Here is an 18114-nt window from a genome sequence, read left to right as displayed (position 1 = left end):
AAGGAAAGTAGGGGTAAGCAACTTGTTTAAGGGAAAATATAAGAACACTGTTCTGTGTTAAAGGCTTCCGAGAGCAGCAGGCATACAGTACTACAAAGTTCCTGAGCCCTCAGTAAGCATTAAGAATCCTCTGAATACAAACTACTGCTCGGCGTCAACATCCAAAGCCCTTTACTGTCCATAGCAAAGGAGTCTCATTCAGTTGTACCCCTTCTGTTTTCTTTTAGTGTATCGGTTAATAACCCAGTTCAGAATGCAAAATGTTGCTGTGGTTGTAGTCTTTCACATACTTAGAGGAATGAAAGGAAAAAACAGTAAGCACAAGATAGCTCCTGTATTCCTCTGACCTACCCCATAGGGTTTGTTTGGCTTCCACGTGTGTGTTTGTTTGTTTGTTTGTTTGTGCAGAACTTTAGGAAAGTCAGTGTGTATACTGCACTGACCTGGCTGTGCAGCCGTGTTTGCTGCCGGGCAGATTCAGATCCAGATCACCCGCTTAGCCTGAGCCTTGCAGAGCTCTTTTATGACTTTGATACCTTGTTGAACTTCAAACCTCGCTCTCCACGCTAGAGAAATGGGCTGAGCCCCTTCGCGAGCAAAGGCTCTTGGCTTTGAGGGGTAAGTGAGGAGACTGAGGGAACCTCTGGGGCTGGGGTACAGAGCGCAACCTCTGGTACTGTAGTTTTGCACTTGCCGAAGCCATGGAGGAGGGCTGGGGTGCTCCTGGGGTGGATGAGATCACAGAGGGAGAGGATACAGAAGAGGATGAGGCAGGGGGAGGAACATGGATAGGATGAGATGAGGATGGAGGAGCTGGAAGGGCAGGGAGCGGGGGTGGCAAGTTTGGTATGAGGCTCGGAGGTGGGGATGATTGCCGTCCTCGATCCCGATCCCTATCTGTTCTCTGTGTCCGCTGCTGGATACTGAGGTTTGACTGGCTGCCAGATTTGGATGGATTCTTTGAGCGATCCGGTTTGGAGGAGGATGAGGAATCATGTTTGGGCTTCATGGGACCACCAAAACTCCGGCATTGGTTGTACAGCTCTTCCTGGCTTCGTGATGTTATGCGGGACCATTTGGAGGAATGGGAGTGTGGATGGTGTCGAGGGGAATGGCAGGTGGAACATGCTGCGTGCCCTCTTCCCTTGTCCTTTGACTTGCGTTTGCTCTTCTTCTCATCCTGTATATGGAGTTTGTCGACTGACCAGTATCGTCGAGGAGGTGGTGGCGTGAGAGGAGGCGGGGGCCAGCGTGATCCAGATCCCCACCCTCTATCTCCTCCATCACCGCCTCCTCCTCCAACACCACCGCCACTAGACCCCCATCCACTCTCTGCGGTCCCCCATCTCTCTCCTCGCTCCAAGAAAAGGTCATCTCTACTGTTGATGCTGCCAGCTTTATCCCTTGATGGGTAAGTGCTGAAAAACCAACCTCCCCCACCAATCCCTCCTACTGCCCTGCCTTCATGATCCTCCCAGTATCTCTCAAACTTCCCAAACTCTCCTGAAGAACCATCATCATCAGAATATATCCCGACTACCTTATCACGTTCCCGCTCCTCATCGGACATTGTCCTTCCTCCCCTCCTCTTTCCACGCTCCGCTTTCCTCCTTTCCAGCTCAGAATCGTCTTCCTCACCTTCTGCTTCGGACTCCCACTCGTGGAAAGACAACCCCTCCTTGGAGTGCATCTCACCTCTTCCGTCCCGTCCCAGCAATGGCCTCCTCTCTCCTTCTATTCCTACAGCATCCCTGTCTGAACTTTTACTCTTCCTCCTTTTTGAGGAGACAGGCAACAAGGGCAGAAAGGCAGATGGAAGGGTGTCGGAGGATGGATTGATCCCTCCCCAGAACTTAACAGATGTTAAAGGCTTACTGCTGGAGCTATGATAGTGCTTGCTGTTCCTCCGCCTGATTTGTCTTTCTTTCCCTCTGCTGTCTTCCCCATCATCCCTCTCTTTTTCTTCTCTTTCTTTCCTCTCCTCTTCACCCGGGATGTTCCATCCATAGCTTCGGATTGAGCTTTCACTCTTTTTCCGAAAAGACTCTCGCCTCAGGGGTGGGTACGGTGGGTAATCTGGCGTCCCTGATTTGAGTTCTTCTCTTTTTTCAGCATCTCCTCCCTCCTGCTCTGACCTCTTCCGCTCTCTCTTTCTCACCTTGTCATCTTTCTTCCTTTTCTTTGCTTTGCGCCGCTTTCGCTCCCTTTCTCTCTCCCTCTCCTCCCTCTTCTTCTTCTTTCGGCCCTTCTTCCTTCTCTTCCTCTCACGTTCCCTCTCTTTGTGGTGTCTCTTATCCTGTCTAGCCACAACTCCATCTCCCCGGCTGGTTGTTCCTCCCCTCCCTCGCTCTCTGTCTCCCCATGAGGCCCACCACTCCTGCAGTTGGGCAAGCTGGCTGCCTGTTCTCTCTCTGCCATAATCTCTCTGAGGGTGTGGCTTTCGGGGTGGGATTGGTGGAGGCGGTGGGCTGCACGGCAGCGAACGCGAAGACATGCGACGTGAACGAATTTTCCTCCTTGACCCAAGGAGGAGGCTGGACTCTTCTGTAAGCAGATCCGAGTCATAATCATCATCAACCGTTAACTCCCGGTCACCCGCTCGATACCGGAAACTCAAAGAAGAATTGTAGGAACTATCACTGGAGCAAGAAGAGGGGGAATTTGACCGAGACAGTGAGACAGAGGATGAAGAAGAAGATGAAGACGATGTAGATGAAGAAGAAGAGGACGAGGCACTGGAGCAGGTCGAATAGAAATGGCATGGGGAGGAGGGTGTGGTAGGAGTGTGTGTTGGTGAGGAAAGGGGGACAGGCAGCGGAGGAGGTGGAGGAGGACGTCGCCCTCTCCTTCCACCCCCATCGCTTGCTCCATACCTCCCACCTCCTCGCCTCCCAAGAGGAAGTATATTCTCATACAGGGGACCTCCTGAGCTTTTCCTCCTTGCCTGAGCTAGGCTTCCCCGTCGCCAGAAAGGAGGCCTTCGTGGGGAAGATGGGATGGCTGGAGGTGGCTTGGGGATCAAGTGCCCTGGGCCTTGTTGGGGGCCTTTAGTAGGCAGCCGTGGCATCCCTGAGGCTTTGGGGCCTCGAGGATTAGCTTTGGGAGTCTGTTGAGGTTGGTCAGCGTTAGCTCCTAGCCCTTCTGGATCTATAGGACCATAGTAGCGTTTATATTCATCTAGCCCTGTGTCACCACCTCCCCCTGCTCCTCCTGCAACTCCTCCTTGAAGGCTCCAGTGCTGTCCAAGGTTTGGCGGATACTGAGGGGCCTGAAGTTCAGTGATCCCCCCTGCTATCCCTCCAACACCCACTCCTCCACCACTGCCTGCACTCATAACTTTCTCTGGCTTTGGCCTGTTCCAGCGATCGACCACAGCAAGTCTGCGGTCATGGCGAGGCAAGAAAGTGGAGCAGGGCATTGGACCTTCCAATAAAGGGCTGTTTGAGGGTCCCAGAGCCATTGCTGAGTGTCCTATAGTTGGCGGTGATCCAGGTAACATGGTGGTATAGGTTGGCCCCTGTTGCTGTTGCTGGTGGTGCTTTTGCTGCTGTTGCTGCTGCACCATGGCGATGGCAGTCGTGTTATTTATGGTGGCTGTGACAAGGTGTTGTTGGGGTCCAGTAGGCATGGTGGTCATGGTGTGGTATTGCGGCAAAGAGCTTTTACTACCTCCCGGAGCTGTCTCATCCTCAAATTTGCAGCAACTGTACATCCCCTAGGTGGAGAGAGAAAAGTGTAATTAGATGAGCAGACTGCCAAGTATAATGAGGAGGAACTGTGTGTGTGTGTGTGTGTAGAGACAGACACACAAAGAGAAAGCCTGACATCCCCGATTTTGAAGCAGAAACAGAGAAGTCTTGATCTGATAACTACACAAACCATATGAAAGCTATCTTCTGTAAAAAATGCTATGATATACCAGTTTAAAAAAAAAAAAACAGATCTGAAAGTAGCAGGAACATCTAAATATTGTGTTCACTGATTTGCATCTCTGTGCACCAAAACGTTTTTATAATACTTCAAAAAAGACAAAGATCACCACAATTTAGAGAAAGAGACAGACTGACTCCCCTTACACTTAATTTGGAAAGAGCTTGTGGTTATAATGCTGTACTATTTTATAGACACCAACAAAACAACCTAAACAAATTCTGTTAAATATCTACAATAAATACCATTCAGGGACTCGAGTTAAGACCATGACCATGTTAAGAAAGGCTTTAAATTTAAAAGTGTGTGGGCTAAAAATGGTACAACTGTGTCTTATTTATCTTCTATCGACCACATTGCTGTGTAACTTTGTTGGGTGACCACATTTCACAAAAAACATCTCTAGTCTCAAAAGAAGAAAATAATCTATCTTTATTCCGTCACTTGGCATGCTGCAAAATCGCCCCTTTACCTCTGGTTCTCCGTGTCACGACATCTTCTATGAAAGCAGACATCAGGGAGTGCTGACCATTAAATATTAATGCGAGTTTTGGAGAAACTTTGGACAGGCTTTTTGGAGTGTCAATTTTCACTCTATCAAACCAAACAAAGCTTTCAGTAAACAAAACATTACTCAGCCGCAACAGGACTTATTCCTCCGAGCGCACTGCTGAAAGTAATTGCAGAGGGTGGTATGCAGCTTCTGGGGATGAGTCAAAACAATGGGGGTGAGCAAGAGCAACATAATCTATTTTGCCTTTGTGCAAATATAACAACTAGTTGCAAATGCTGCATTTTAAGACAACACCTTTCCTCTCAGCAGCCAGCTTGCTTATATAACCAAACCCCAACAAGCTTCATGTCTTCTTGGACTGTCTTTTCCCATTGCACAAATGAAGATCTAAATGTTTATTTTCTCTGAACTTCACTAAAATAGAATTTCCTCCAATCACACAAAGTTAGAGATTTAAGTGGCAACCAAAAAAAAAGGACCTGATTCCTGTTGCAAAAGCTTTAGTGTGGGTTGCACTGTTCTTCTCTGGTGTTCCTGGACACTTTCCTGAAATCCTTATTTTTTTAAAGCTTAATTTTTGTTATATGTGAAATACAAAAGGGAGGGCTACACGGTGGTGTAGTGGTTACCACTGTCGCCTCACAGCAAGAAGGCTCTAGGTTCCTGCTGGGGCCTTTCTGTGTGGAGTTTGCATGTTCTCCCCGTGTCTGCGTGGGTTTTCTCCGGGTTCTCCGGTTTCCTCCCACAGTCCAAAGACGTGCAGGTGTTCGGTTCATTGATGACTCTAAATCACCCGTAGGTGTGAATGGTTGTCTGTCTCTGTTCGTCTCTATGTGTCCTGTGATAGACTGGCGTCCTGTCCTGGGTGTACCCCGCCTCACGCTCGATGTCAGCTTGGGTCGGCTCCAGCCCCCCGCGACCCCGACAGGGACAAGAGGTTGAAGATGAATGAATGAATGAAATACAAAAGGGTTGTCATGGCCACATGCACTGGCATGCTCAGCCGGACCTCATTGAGTTGGAGCCAAATTCAAAGACATTCCCTCCGGGGATTCCTAATTTTTCACAAACGTACATACGGCAAACCTGTCAAGATCTGGTTCTGTCAGTACCCTCCTCTCTTCCGTTCTGTGTGAGTTTGTCTCCCCCTGTCTGTGTTTCCGGTAGGCGTTCCCCCCAAGCTGCAGCCTGTTACGCTGATCACCTTTACCACCTTAAATACCTGAGGCTGACAGGCATGCAGCGCCGGACCGTCGTCGACCCTGTATTGGTAAAACTATTCCCCCCGGACTGGCGTCCCCTTTCTCGTTGTGATTATCACACTCCCCGTAGTAAGTTGATTAATCGTGTTTGTTTTCTGTTTTTCTCTGTAGTTTCCCGTGTTCCCGTCCGTCTCCCTGATCTTCCATCGTCTTCCTGTTCCTGTTGTTCCCGTGTTCGTTTAGTTAGTCTTTGTGTTTGTATTCTCTGTCGTATTTTTGCGTTTGTCCGTTCTTTATATTAAACGTTTATTTTGTAACTTTACTTTTTGTCTGTGTCTGCATTGGGTCCACTTTTTTGTGTTATACCTGACACGTTCATGACACAACCTGAAAACATAATGTCTTCGACTTTATTTGCAATTCCTCCTCTAACGATCTTTTTTTTGGGGGAGAGATTAAGATTTAAGAACCAAAAATGCCTTTAAATGTGTGGTGTTATAATGGGAGAAAATGTTGAATATGTCCTCCCAAACCTTATGATGCAGAATAAACTATGATGTCAAGATTAATCTTGCCATCCATGAAAAAATATACAATTCATTTCCCATAGCTGGCTGGCTGGGACATAATTGGGAAAGAGAATGTAATAACACAAGCCTCGGTGCTGTTATTTGTCGCCATTTGAGTTTAAATAAGATTCTTCTCACTTGCTTTTAATGAACTGCTTCATACCTGTATAGTAAGAATAAGTCTGGCTTTTTCCCCCCTGGCAGCTCCAACGATGTTTCATATGAATAAAACATGATGTAAAATAATCACGGTGTAAATTATTAACTCTTCACCATATATTTTTAAATTGTCATCCCCAAGCAAAATCAATCAATTATGAAATCATGTCAGATGAGCAATACTGCCTCCTCCGTGCCCGCATGCTCTTTCCCCCCTTAGCTTTGTATATTTACACCTCACTGTAGATAGATGGGACTCAATTAGCAGTCCTGTGCGAAGCCAAGTATATCACAAAGACTCTATTATTCTTCATACGTGAAGATGATTCATAATAGCCATCGCTATCTGTCACATCTTAATGACAAAATGTGGTGCATCGTGTAAATCTCTGTTCCCCACCGGGACATAGATCTGATGGAGAGACTGTAATAATGGCCTTTCCGGACGCATGAATCAGCAGTCCCAGCGGCAGAAGTACTATCACAGTCCCCAGAGCATGGGGCGCAGCACACTGTGAAATTGAAACTTGGCTAAGTCACTGATTGGGTTAAAGCAAGCCACAGAGGTCAGCTGCAGAGGCTTTAAAGAAGTACAGCATATAGTTCAGGAGACAGAAGCTAACTGGCTTTGGGATTGCCCTTTTCATGGAACGGATGTTTTCATTCTTAGAATCAGGAATGCCACAGATAAGAGTAGATTTCTACCATGCAAGAAAATATGCCGGTACACTCTGAGTGTATGAAGAAATGGTTCTCTAAAGGGTCTGCGGGGAAACCCAACATGCAATATCTGCATATGAGCAACTGCAGGGGACGTAATTGATTTTTTCTCAATATAGACTATCAATAAGGTCTTCAACAGGACCCAAGCCTGACTTCAGGCAGGAGTTTGAGCATATTTTCCTCATTTCATCTCATCTTCAGCCTCTTATCCGGGGTCGGGTCGCGGGGGAAGCAGCTTCAGCAGGGGACCCCAAACTTCCCTTTCCAGGGCCACATTAACCAGCTCTAACTGGGGGATCCTGAGGCGTTCCCAGGCTAGTGTGGAGATCTAATCTCTCCACCTGGTCCTGGGTCTTCCCCGAGGCCTCCTCCCAGCTGGACGTGCCTGGAACACCTCCCTAGGGAGGCGCCCAGGGTTCATCCTTACCAGATGATCCTGAACCACCTCAACTGCCTCCTTTCAACGCAAATGAGCAGCGGCTCTACTCCGAGTTCCTCACGGATGCTGAACTTCTCCCCCTCTCTCTAAGGGAGACTCCAGACCCCCTCCTGAGGAAACACATTTCGGCCGCTTGTACCCGCGGCCTGGTTCTTCTGCTCATGGCATATTTTCCTGTGGCACTAAATAAAAACTGTCTATTTAAACACTAATGTTGTAGCCTGATTGACACCGCGTATCATGAACAATCATGGTCCCAGATACCTTAGAACTCATTTCTTGCAATTGTGAAGACACTGACAATGTCTTGATACGTATTAGATTTACTGTTCTATCACATTTTAACTTATTCTCGTCTCTCACAATTGTTCACGTAGTAAAGAGCAGAAGATTGTGTTTAGAAAGAGCTCTTTTCATGACTGAGTCACGGTTCTTTTGTTGTTTATCACTAGAAAAACGTTATTCTCATTGAGTTTGAAATATTTTATCTCTTTGCTTGATGAGACCAAGGTTACCCCTGTTTGTCATAGTATTTCCTGTTCAAACTTCATAAAGTTTTACTCTAGCCTGGCTCAGGCCTGACTGAACTGGACTCAAGTCAAACTCCATGCGTCACTTCTGCAGAATTTCTTTGATTGTGGGTGATTTGGATGTTTGATAAGCACGGATGAAGTGACAGTTTTATTACACTTATCTAAGTTTCTCTTTGTGCTTAATGAATATTTTAAAATGTAATAGAACTAACTTGCGGGCATGCAGTTAATGTGAATTTCAATCTGTATTCCACATTATGCAGGTGTACACTGTCATTGTAATGAATAATTTATCATCACTTAAATTCCCTTTACTCCTCTTTCTAATCCTTGCCACCTCTGGGTTCTTGTACACCGTCTTATGTCTCATCTCATAAGTTTATCACATTGTACTGAAATTCAAGTTTGTGTAATAATAATAAAATTGTGCTTAAAGATCTCAGCTGAGGAACTTTATAGTCCATCGTTTAAACTGCGCAGTTCTTTGAAGGTTAAGATGAGAGTTCAGATTTGGAGTGGACCCCTCGTACATGACTTCAGAACATAAGACCTATAATTGTATTTCCTCTCCTTCCTTTTCTATAGTGGAATAAGACGACTCTTCCGGTGTGCTAACAATACCCATTTTCTCTGCTTTGTCAAGAGTAGGCCATAAATCACAATCTTTTGTTGTGTTTCCAACATGGTGGTGTTGCCTTTACACCCAGAGTATTCCATCACACTGTCTTCTGACCAACAAGAATATCTCCCCTGTGCTCCATGAAGCCTGTTTTACACTTCAACAGTCTCCCCTCGAGCACGCCTCGGTCCTCCCTCCTCCTTCCTTTCTGTCCCTGTCATTTCCTTTCTCTCCCTTCTGGCCTCTCTCCACCCAACACCTGCTTTACTCACTACCTCTGTCGTCCAAACCCAAACTTTCCTCCCCCTTACCTTCCCACTTCTTCTCACTTTCCCTCAATCTCCCCCAATCACAGCATTCATCTTTCTCCCATGCCTTTCGTGTCGCCTCCTGTTTCCCTGTCCCCCATCTCCCTTTGTTACCGTCCTTTTCTTTCCTCTAAGCCCAGGAAAGTCTTCCTGAGGGCCCTTGGTGTGATGCCAAAGATAAACACCATTGATGTTCCTCTTCTTGGCTTTACATCTGTGTGCCCTGCTGACTGCCAGAAAAAAACAAGTACCACTGTCGAGTGGCGTTCACTTTTGTGCATCCGCATCTTGATTGCATCTGAAAGCGGTTCATTAACCGCGCTTCATCTATACCTCTTTTTTCCCTCAATAGCTGGACTTCATGGCTACAATCAATCTTTTCTATACAAGGAACGGGAGATCCTAAATCATTTTTTTCTATTATAACATCTTCAGGGCTACACGGTGGTGTAGTGGTTAGCACTGTCGCCTCACAGCAAGAAGGTTACAGGTTCGCATCCTGGGCCTTTCTGTGCGGAGTTTGCATGTTCTCCCCGTGTCTGCGTGGGTTTCCTCCGGGTACTCTGGTTTCCTCCCACAATCCAAAGACATGCACCTATTAGGTTAATTGATGATTCTAAATCACCCGTAGGTGTGAATGGTTGTCTGTCTCTGTACGTCTCTATGTGTCCTGTGATAGACTGGCGTCCTGTCCAGGGTGTACCCCGCCTCACGCCCGATGTCAGCTGGGATCGGCTCCAGCACCCCGCGACCCCGACCCCGGGATAAGTGGTTGAAGATGAATGAATGAATGAATGAATAACATCTTCACCTGCATACACCATTTACCAATGCTCCCGAGGCACCGGTATTAAATCTGCTGTAATTCACTGATCAAAATTCTACCCTCTCAGGTTGACGGTTTGCAAATCAGTGAGATCATCAGCTTTAGTGATTGGCTGAAGTGCACATCTCAGAGTTCACTTCCTTCAGTTTTCTCACCACCTGGCAGAACTGTTAACCCTCCTGTTCCCCTCAAATGTGACCAACAGCGTTTATCCTTGGGGTCAAATTGACCCCTTGCAATTTAAACATCCAGAAAATCCTAATTAAGGATGTTACGCGTAAGTGTTAACGTCAGGTATTCTTGTACGTACCTCCAGAATAATGGGCTTAAATATACAGAGAAATATTAACTGATCCAACATTGGATCGAGGGATGTTTACTTGTGTGTGTTTTAAAGTAAATATATTATTTGTAAGTATTATTTTGTGTAATTTATAGTATTTGGAATGAAAGTAATGTCCATTATCAAGGAGAGATCTGGCAATGTCAGACTACAACTTATGTAACAGGCAGAGATGATTTGTTTTCCCTGAGAGGGGGGCGTCCAGTCTTTTCTGACTGCAGATGCCGTCATTAGATTATTATATTTGGTGTCAGTTTCTGTTGTTATGCAGACGACACACAACTCTGTATTTCTATTACTATTGTTGCCTTGTCGGGTGCATGTCAGTAAACAGTGGTTGGCTACATTTTCTACGGATGAATAAAGACATATAGCACTCAAAAGTGTGGTTAACGATGAAGAACCAAAAGTTTTGAACCTTAATTAAATGTCTTGTTTGTATTCGTCTTGCTCTAAAACCAATTATTCTCATCTACAGTATTTAGAGTTTTGCATTTACAATGTTTAATATATAAATAATGGATACATAAATGAATAAAGTAACCTTAACCATTGTTAAAGCACATACTATTACACGTATTACATTGTCTTCTACGTGCATGCCTATATTTCATTCTATAGGCATTTTGGGATTATGAGCCCATGAACTAGAATGCGAGCTGTCGTCTTATCTCACCCTGCTGAGAGCCAGTAGGAAGTCCATCCCACCAGATCGCTTCACACAATGCCGTAGTTTCCAGTACACCAGATGCTCCCAGGCAAATACCAGGAGGCTGAGGCCCATGGCCACCAGCAGCATGTAGAAGACCCCTGCCATGTTGTCTATGTCCAGCTTACTGCTCATCACCTGGAGAGGAGAACGGGCAGACAGGAGAGGACAGGAGGGAATGAGAGGAATGGGAAACATTACAGGAGGTGAGAGAAGAGTAAAAGGAGGAGGCAGAAAAAAGGTAGAAGGAAAGCATATGAGAAGGGAGGGTCGGAGATGAAAAAGGAGAGTATATTTATCACTAACGAGAGCCAATTTGTCTCCCAGACAGCAGATAAAAAGTTAATTACAACCAGCAGTACAATAGAGAATCCTTTGCCGTCACTGGATGTCAGAGCACCCATCTATGATATTAGACTCAGTACACTGAGATCAAAACATGTCCGTCACCACAAAATATCCGAATGGCATCAAATAAAAAGCTTTCCAGACATTTTGATTCATTCAGTTTCAACATTCACGGCTCTCTTAACTAAAGTCAGGCTGCATTCACTTTTTAATCAATACATATTATTGATTTGTATAACACGGAAAGAACCAGAGCGAATACACCCCTGGAACTGAAAGTGTCGGCCCTCCTCAAGAGACCTGCGGTGAGGTCTTGTTTGGTGTGTGATTAGCATCTAAATCAATTATAGGAAACAACAACAAAATGCAGGCTGACAGCAGAAAGGCAGCAATAACCTCATGCAAGCAGCCGTGTGGATGTGTGATCAGATAGAATAAAAACAACCCTAAAACCTGGCAAGATGATTGACAACTTGTGCTTACAAGCTCTTCTGTGTCGACTTTAAGCATTTAAAGTGTTATTCCAGCGTAAAATCATCCCATGGTATTTTTAAGCATACATCAAATTAGCCAGCGAGACGACAACTCTTACAACTATTAATAAAGAAACCCGGGAGAGTCGCTAACAGTTGGATATGGCTAACACTGAGCATTCAAAGGTCTTTTTTTAACCACTAATACTGCTGCAAATAACAGCAAACCTCTGCAGCAGCATGAGAAGAGTCCCTACACACAAAACAAAGCACCAACAACGTAGTTAGTGAACCCGCTGGTGGGTTTGAGTCTTTTTATGGTCTTTTTGTGGTAGTTTTGAGTCTCTCTGTGGTTGTTTTGAGTCTCTCTGTGGTAGTTTTGAATCTTTCTGTGGTCGTTTTGAGTCTTTCTGTGGTCGTTTTGAGCCTTTCTGTGGTCGTTTTGAGTCTTTCTGTGGTCGTTTTGAGTCTTTCTGTGGTCGTTTTGAGCCTTTCTGTGGTCGTTTTGAGTCTTTCTGTGGTCGTTTTGCGTCTTTCTGTGGTCGTTTTTAGACTTTCTGTGGTCGTTTTGAATCTTTCTGTCGTCGTTTTGAGTCTTTCTCTGGTCGTTTTGAGTCTTTCTGTGGTCGTTTTGAATCTTTCTGTGGTCATTTTGAGTCTTTCTGTGGTTGTTTTGAGTCTTTCTGTGGTCGTTTTGAGTCTTTCTGTGGTAGTTTTGAATCTTTCTCTGGTCGTTTTGAGTCTTTCTGTGATTGTTTTGAATCTTTCTGTGGTCGTTTTGAGTCTTTCTGTGGTTGTTTTGAATCTTTCTGTGGTCGTTTTGAGTCTTTCTTCTGCAGCAGCATGAGAAGAGTCCCTACACACAAAACAAAGTAGCAACAGTGTAGTTAGTGAACCCAGAGTTTATTAAAAGAGTGTTTTAAAGACTTACCTACTGGCCCCTGTACCAGCTCCTCTCATAGTAAAGTCCATTCAAGTGGATTACCAAAGTCAATCCAATAGGAAGGAGCCCATTGGTGCTTTGTTTTATGTGTAATGACTCTTATCAGGCTACTGCAGAGGTTTTAATGCCTTCACCGTGCTGCCCTGAGCTAATCAGTGTTAGCTACGTCCGGCTGTTAGCGACTCACCCGGATTTCTCCGTTAATAGTTCGTACGCGGAAAAAACTGTCTCGACGGCTTATTATGTATGTAAGTGCCGAAAAAGACCATGGGATGATTTTGCGCCGAAATTACACTTTAACACATTATCCACATTATCAGTGTAATATACTGTAGTATATATTTATCATTAATCATTTTATGTGAGTTTAAAGATAATAATTTGTCAGGCAAACAGGATAAAAACTCACTTTTGTAGAAGTACACTGAGGAACTATAACTTTAAAAAGAAAATATTTAATTATATAGGCCGATGATGATAACTTGAGTAAGTGTAGTTTGGTAAAAACTGTTTATTTTCCAGTTATAACACCAACAAAAACGCCTAAACATCCTTAAGAGAGTGCTGGGGTCACAGCAGGATCATGGGCTTCATACCTTACTGATTAGCTGACAATGATAAACATTAGATTATATTTAGTTCATACTGAAAGCTGACTGTGTGCCAAGTTGATGGAGAAAAGCAATTGGAGGTCATACCTCGATCTTATCGTTGTGGCAGATACCCGACAGCCAGAGACGCTCCAACATATCAATCTCATCTGCAAGAGAAAAAGACGGAGGAAGAGCAAGGAGGTCAAAAAAGAGAAGAGGAAAGTCAAGTCAAACTTTACTATCGTACCAGGAGAAATCTGGTTGCAGCCAGGTAAAAAACACATTCATCATAAAACACATAATCACAAAGCAGGTTCAAATCTCACAGGAAAGAGAGAGGAAGACGCTGGGGCAACAGGAAAAACAGAGAGATTAGGAATTAGTGAGGGAAAAGACAAAAGGGGGTGGAAGAGTTAAAACAGTGCAACACTGGAGGAGAAAATAAAAGAGAAAAAGAAATAAAAGAGGATTACTGCCCCTTTGTTATGAAAGCAAGGTGTTTGATCCCCCGAGGGAGACGAAAGAAGCAAGAGAAGTAAAGCAACAAAGAGAAGGAGGGATGATGAAATGCAGAATGTGGGGGAGAAATGAGAGGAGAGTGAAACCTTGTTTGTATCATTTTAAATCAGCCCGTTTCATTCCCAGGGCGTCAAATACCACAGTTCTGTCACAGGCCCTTCCGTGGTGATACGACGCTCAGAGCAAACGCTCCAGGATGAAGAGCCTGCAATCTGAACAGCCAGGTCGCATTAATATGCGACTTTGACGTCATTCTGACCCGCACTGCACTGTTTTGTAAATAGATGAAAAATTACGTTGAGGGAGAGGGATGTTTTAGACTTCACTAGTATTCGGGGGGACACTTCCGCCACACACTGTTTTTAGCATTAAACCATAAAGTCCTACAATAATGGTTGACGTTGCCATGTTCGCTTCCGTAAACACCGCTTTGGCGGGAGGTCATCAATGATCCACTGCACATGTGGGTCACACAGTAATCTGAAGACAGGCTCATTTAAAGACGTAATGTGAACAGGCAAACAAAAGATCTTATTTGAGCAAAAAAATCAGACTTGTGCGTAAAGACCTGCAGTGTGAACGGAGCCTAAATGACGCCTGCATTTATTTGTCCAAATGTGTAGCCGCACCCGAGGAGTAAATCAATGTATCATATCAAATAACAAGTTATTAAAAAAGTACAAAGAAAAGTACATCCGTCTTATTCTTCTGTTACAAATTACAGAGAGGCTAAAGAAATGGGAGCGAGAGTAAGAATTAGAGGCCATTTGCAGACGAGGTCATGAGATTGGAGAAGTGAAGTGAAAGGAGCCCTTTGAAGCAGGTCGTGAAATGGTCTGGCATCTGAGGCGGGTGCACTGAGGGCGGAGTGTCGCAACCGCGCACGGGTGATGAAAGGAGGGAACGCACACAAACATTACACTTCCTGCTCAAACCGTCAGAATCACACACACACACAGAGACACTCTGAGCGTAATGGGACTCTCAGTGCTGGCCATCAATGCATTAATCAAAAAGAATGAAGCAGTGGGAAGGAAAAGCTGGATCAAATGTACAGAGAGATTTATGCACGCAGATGTGCACGGACACGGTCGCAGAGGGCTTTTAAAACTAAACACGCGCACACACACACGCACGCACACACTGCCATGCACACACTCTGAAGATATCCCTGTCAAAGGAAGTTCCAACTCCCAATACTCACAGCTACAATATTAACCGACCTCTGGGTTAATTAACGCTGTCTGGAAAACCCTCCGTAAAGCCCCGCCAGACGGATTAGACCACCGCGTTTTGGCCATGTTGACTGAAACGTCAAATCTGCTCAAACAACACACAAATCTCACTCCAACATGAATCACTGTGTGTGCCACATTTCAATTCCCCAACAGTCATGTGTGGGAATTCAAACGTTCCTTGACAGATGAATTAAACCGGGCTCAACTCCATCGACCCTACCCCCTCTCGCCCTGCTCCCCGCGCAGATCCTGACAATAGACGCTAATACACATGTTCATTCAGTGTGTGGCTCCCTCCCATAATCTTATTCATCGAGTTTCAATGAGTGCTCGGATGGCTTCTCTCTCCCTGTCCGGCTCTGCTCCTTACTCCCTTTATCTTCCTGTAAATACGTTAATCACGGCAGTCGGCGGCACAGAAAGCTGCTCTTTGGGAGAAATCTTCCCCACAAAGGGCTGACAGACAGGCAGAGCTCCCACTGTATCCTCTCTCACCTGCTCCGAGGAGGAAAATGCCACGGAGTAAAAAAATGTGGGGTGGGGGGGTGGTGAAGGGAGATGATCCTTTACGCAAATTAAAAAAACGCAGACATGCAAACTGAGGGCAAAAAGCCAGAGCTTATAATTAATTCCCTTTGCATTCTGTTGATTTTTGACACTTTAGCCGTGATTCAGGAACAATTCAATTGAGTTCTATACTAACCCAGAGAATGTGCCTGTCTCCTTATAATAGCTTTACAGTGGTCAGCAGTGAGGATTTAAGACCTTCCAAACTTCAATCCTCTCTGTGGCGTTATAAATAACAGCTCCTTTATCTAATCTTTGCAGAGAAAGCTTAAAGGGAAAGGCTATTATGAGCTGGAGAGGTTTTACACATAGCTTCGCCTGGAATACCTCCACAGGGCGGCAGGAGCCATCCTTACCAGGATCAAAACACCTCATCCTGCTCCTTCCAATGCAAATGTGATCAAACTGCTGCTTTTGTTGTAAAGTTGAAATCAGAAGTGGAAATTAAAACAGTGGCGTGTCCTGATGAGATCCCACACATCAGCCGTGATGTGTGGGATCAAGACAATGTATGGGCCTGAAAACAATGGATGCTTTGACATGCGTCAGGTGCCACCAGTGACTGTTCACCCAAACACCCCATGGACACAAATGTTCGACACTTTATTCCATAATGCTAATTTTGAACAGCCCTCACCAGAACATGTTCATTTGTTCAGCAGATTAAAACTACCTTTTCTAGTGTCGATGGTTGAGTTGACTGTAAAACCAAAGCCTGTCAACGATGGCTTCTTTCAACCATGACCAACGATCTTTAACATAGACTAAGACTTTTAAATTGAACAAGCTCTGAAAGCACTTATACGTACATGTACAGAGAGTGCCATCTACTGGGCTCAGAAAATAAAGAAAAGATGTCATATAGCTTCATGAGGCTTTGTTTGGACATCACTACTTTCCGCTGTCTACTTTCACTAATTCAATTCAGTTTTATTTATAGTGCCAAATCATAACAAAAGTTATCTCGGGACACTTTACAGACTAGGTAAAGACCACACTCTATGACTTATTTATGATTTACAGAGACCCAACAATTCCCCCGTAGAGTACGGTGGCAACGAAAACCTTCACTATAACAGACAGGAACGTCAGACAGACCCAGCTCTGTGGAGGACGCACATCTGTCTGCACCGGAGAGAGGGAGAGAAGGAGAGAGAGAGAGAGAACAGACGGACAGATGGACAGAGAGAGACGAAGACAGACACTGTGGTAGAAAACATGATTGAGAAAGTGAATAACAGGGCGAGGTCACCGTGTACTGGGGACATAGGCCTGATAAGCACATGCATGACGACGTCTGGACACAAAGTAGACGCCAGTGATTGTAAATGTACTGAGTGTGTATTGGAAAGACCTGATGGGGCGTGTAAACGTTGTCAGCACACTAACCTCCATATAAGAGGGGAGGTTCTGTTAAGAAACACTTGGAATTTGGGGATTTTGGATCTTGAAACTATGTGATGAGTGTGTCAAACCTTGATTCAATAAATTCCCTTTGACAGCTGTGAGACGGTGGATTGCTTACTCCGGGTAGGGAATGAGTCCTTACCCCAAGTGAAGGAGTTCAAGTACCTTGGGATCATGTTCACGAGTGAGGGGACGATGGAGCGTGAGTTTGGCCGGAGAATCGGAGCAGCGGGGGCGGTGTTGCAGTCGCTCTACCGCACTGTTGTGACTAAAAGAGAGCTGAGGAAGGCAAAGCTCTGGATCTACCGGTCAGTCCTGGTTCCTACCCTCACCTGTGGTCATGAAAGCTGGGTCAGGACCCAAAGAACCAGGTCGCGGGTACAAGCGGCCGAAATGGGTTTTCTCAGGAGGGGGGCTGGAGTCTCCCTTAGAGAGAGGGGGAGAAGTTCAGCATCCGTGAGGAACTCGGAGTAGAGCCGCTGCTCCTTTGCGTTGAAAGGAGCCAGTTGAGGTGGTTCGGGCATCTAGTATAGATGGCACGTCCAGCTGGGAGGAGGCTTCGGGGAAGACCCAGGACCAGGTGGAGAGATTAGATCTCCACGCTGGCCTGGGAACGCCTCAGGATCCCCCAGTTAGAGCTGGTTAATGTGGCCCGGGAAAGGGAAGTCTGGGGTCCCCTGCTAAAGCTGCTGCCCCCGCGACCCGACCCCGGATAAGCGGATGAAGATGAGATGAGATGAGCTGTGAGACTCCTCTGCTGACTCCTTCTTGTAGACTTTTCTATTTTTATAACACATTTTCTACCATGACACAAAGACAGAGACAGACACACTTCCAGTATCTATAATAATACCCATAGTAAAAACTCCTGCCCAACTTTCCCTTTGATTGGCACTCATTAAATATGGCACTGCATACCAAAAAGGTTACCGACCCTTGATCGAAGAGCACTACATCATCAGCAAAAGAGCAAAAGTCACCATCTTGTGTGGAGCCTTGAGGATGTCGTATCCACTTCCATTGTTTATTATTAAAACCATTTTTTTTCCTATCAAGTAAAATACACAATTTACAAATAATAGTTATGATTGGGTGCTGAAAATGTAATTTGCTGGATAATGAAAATGGAAGCCAGCTTGTTAAACAAATAAA

General features: G+C 45.2%; 1 protein-coding gene across 1 annotated transcript in view; it reads right to left on the bottom strand.

Annotated features, from left to right (window-relative positions):
* Positions 1-547: 547 nt before the first annotated feature.
* grin2da (glutamate receptor, ionotropic, N-methyl D-aspartate 2D, a) overlaps positions 548-18114 on the bottom strand; it is a gene marked incomplete at both ends in the record, with an annotated part of 247265 nt that continues 229698 nt past the window's right edge. Inside the window, 4 exons of the mRNA XM_083925228.1 lie at positions 548-2639; positions 2874-3715; positions 10842-11012; positions 13337-13398. Of these exons, the coding sequence (XP_083781354.1) occupies positions 548-2639; positions 2874-3715; positions 10842-11012; positions 13337-13398 (3167 nt within the window). The remainder of the gene's footprint in view (positions 2640-2873; positions 3716-10841; positions 11013-13336; positions 13399-18114) is intronic.

The sequence above is a fragment of the Echiichthys vipera genome (genome assembly GCF_963691815.1).
Source record: "Echiichthys vipera genome assembly, chromosome: 13".
Classification (NCBI taxonomy): Eukaryota; Metazoa; Chordata; class Actinopteri; order Perciformes; family Trachinidae; genus Echiichthys; species Echiichthys vipera.
Note: the sequence above shows the minus strand (reverse complement) of the source record. Positions and strands in the feature narration are given on the sequence as shown.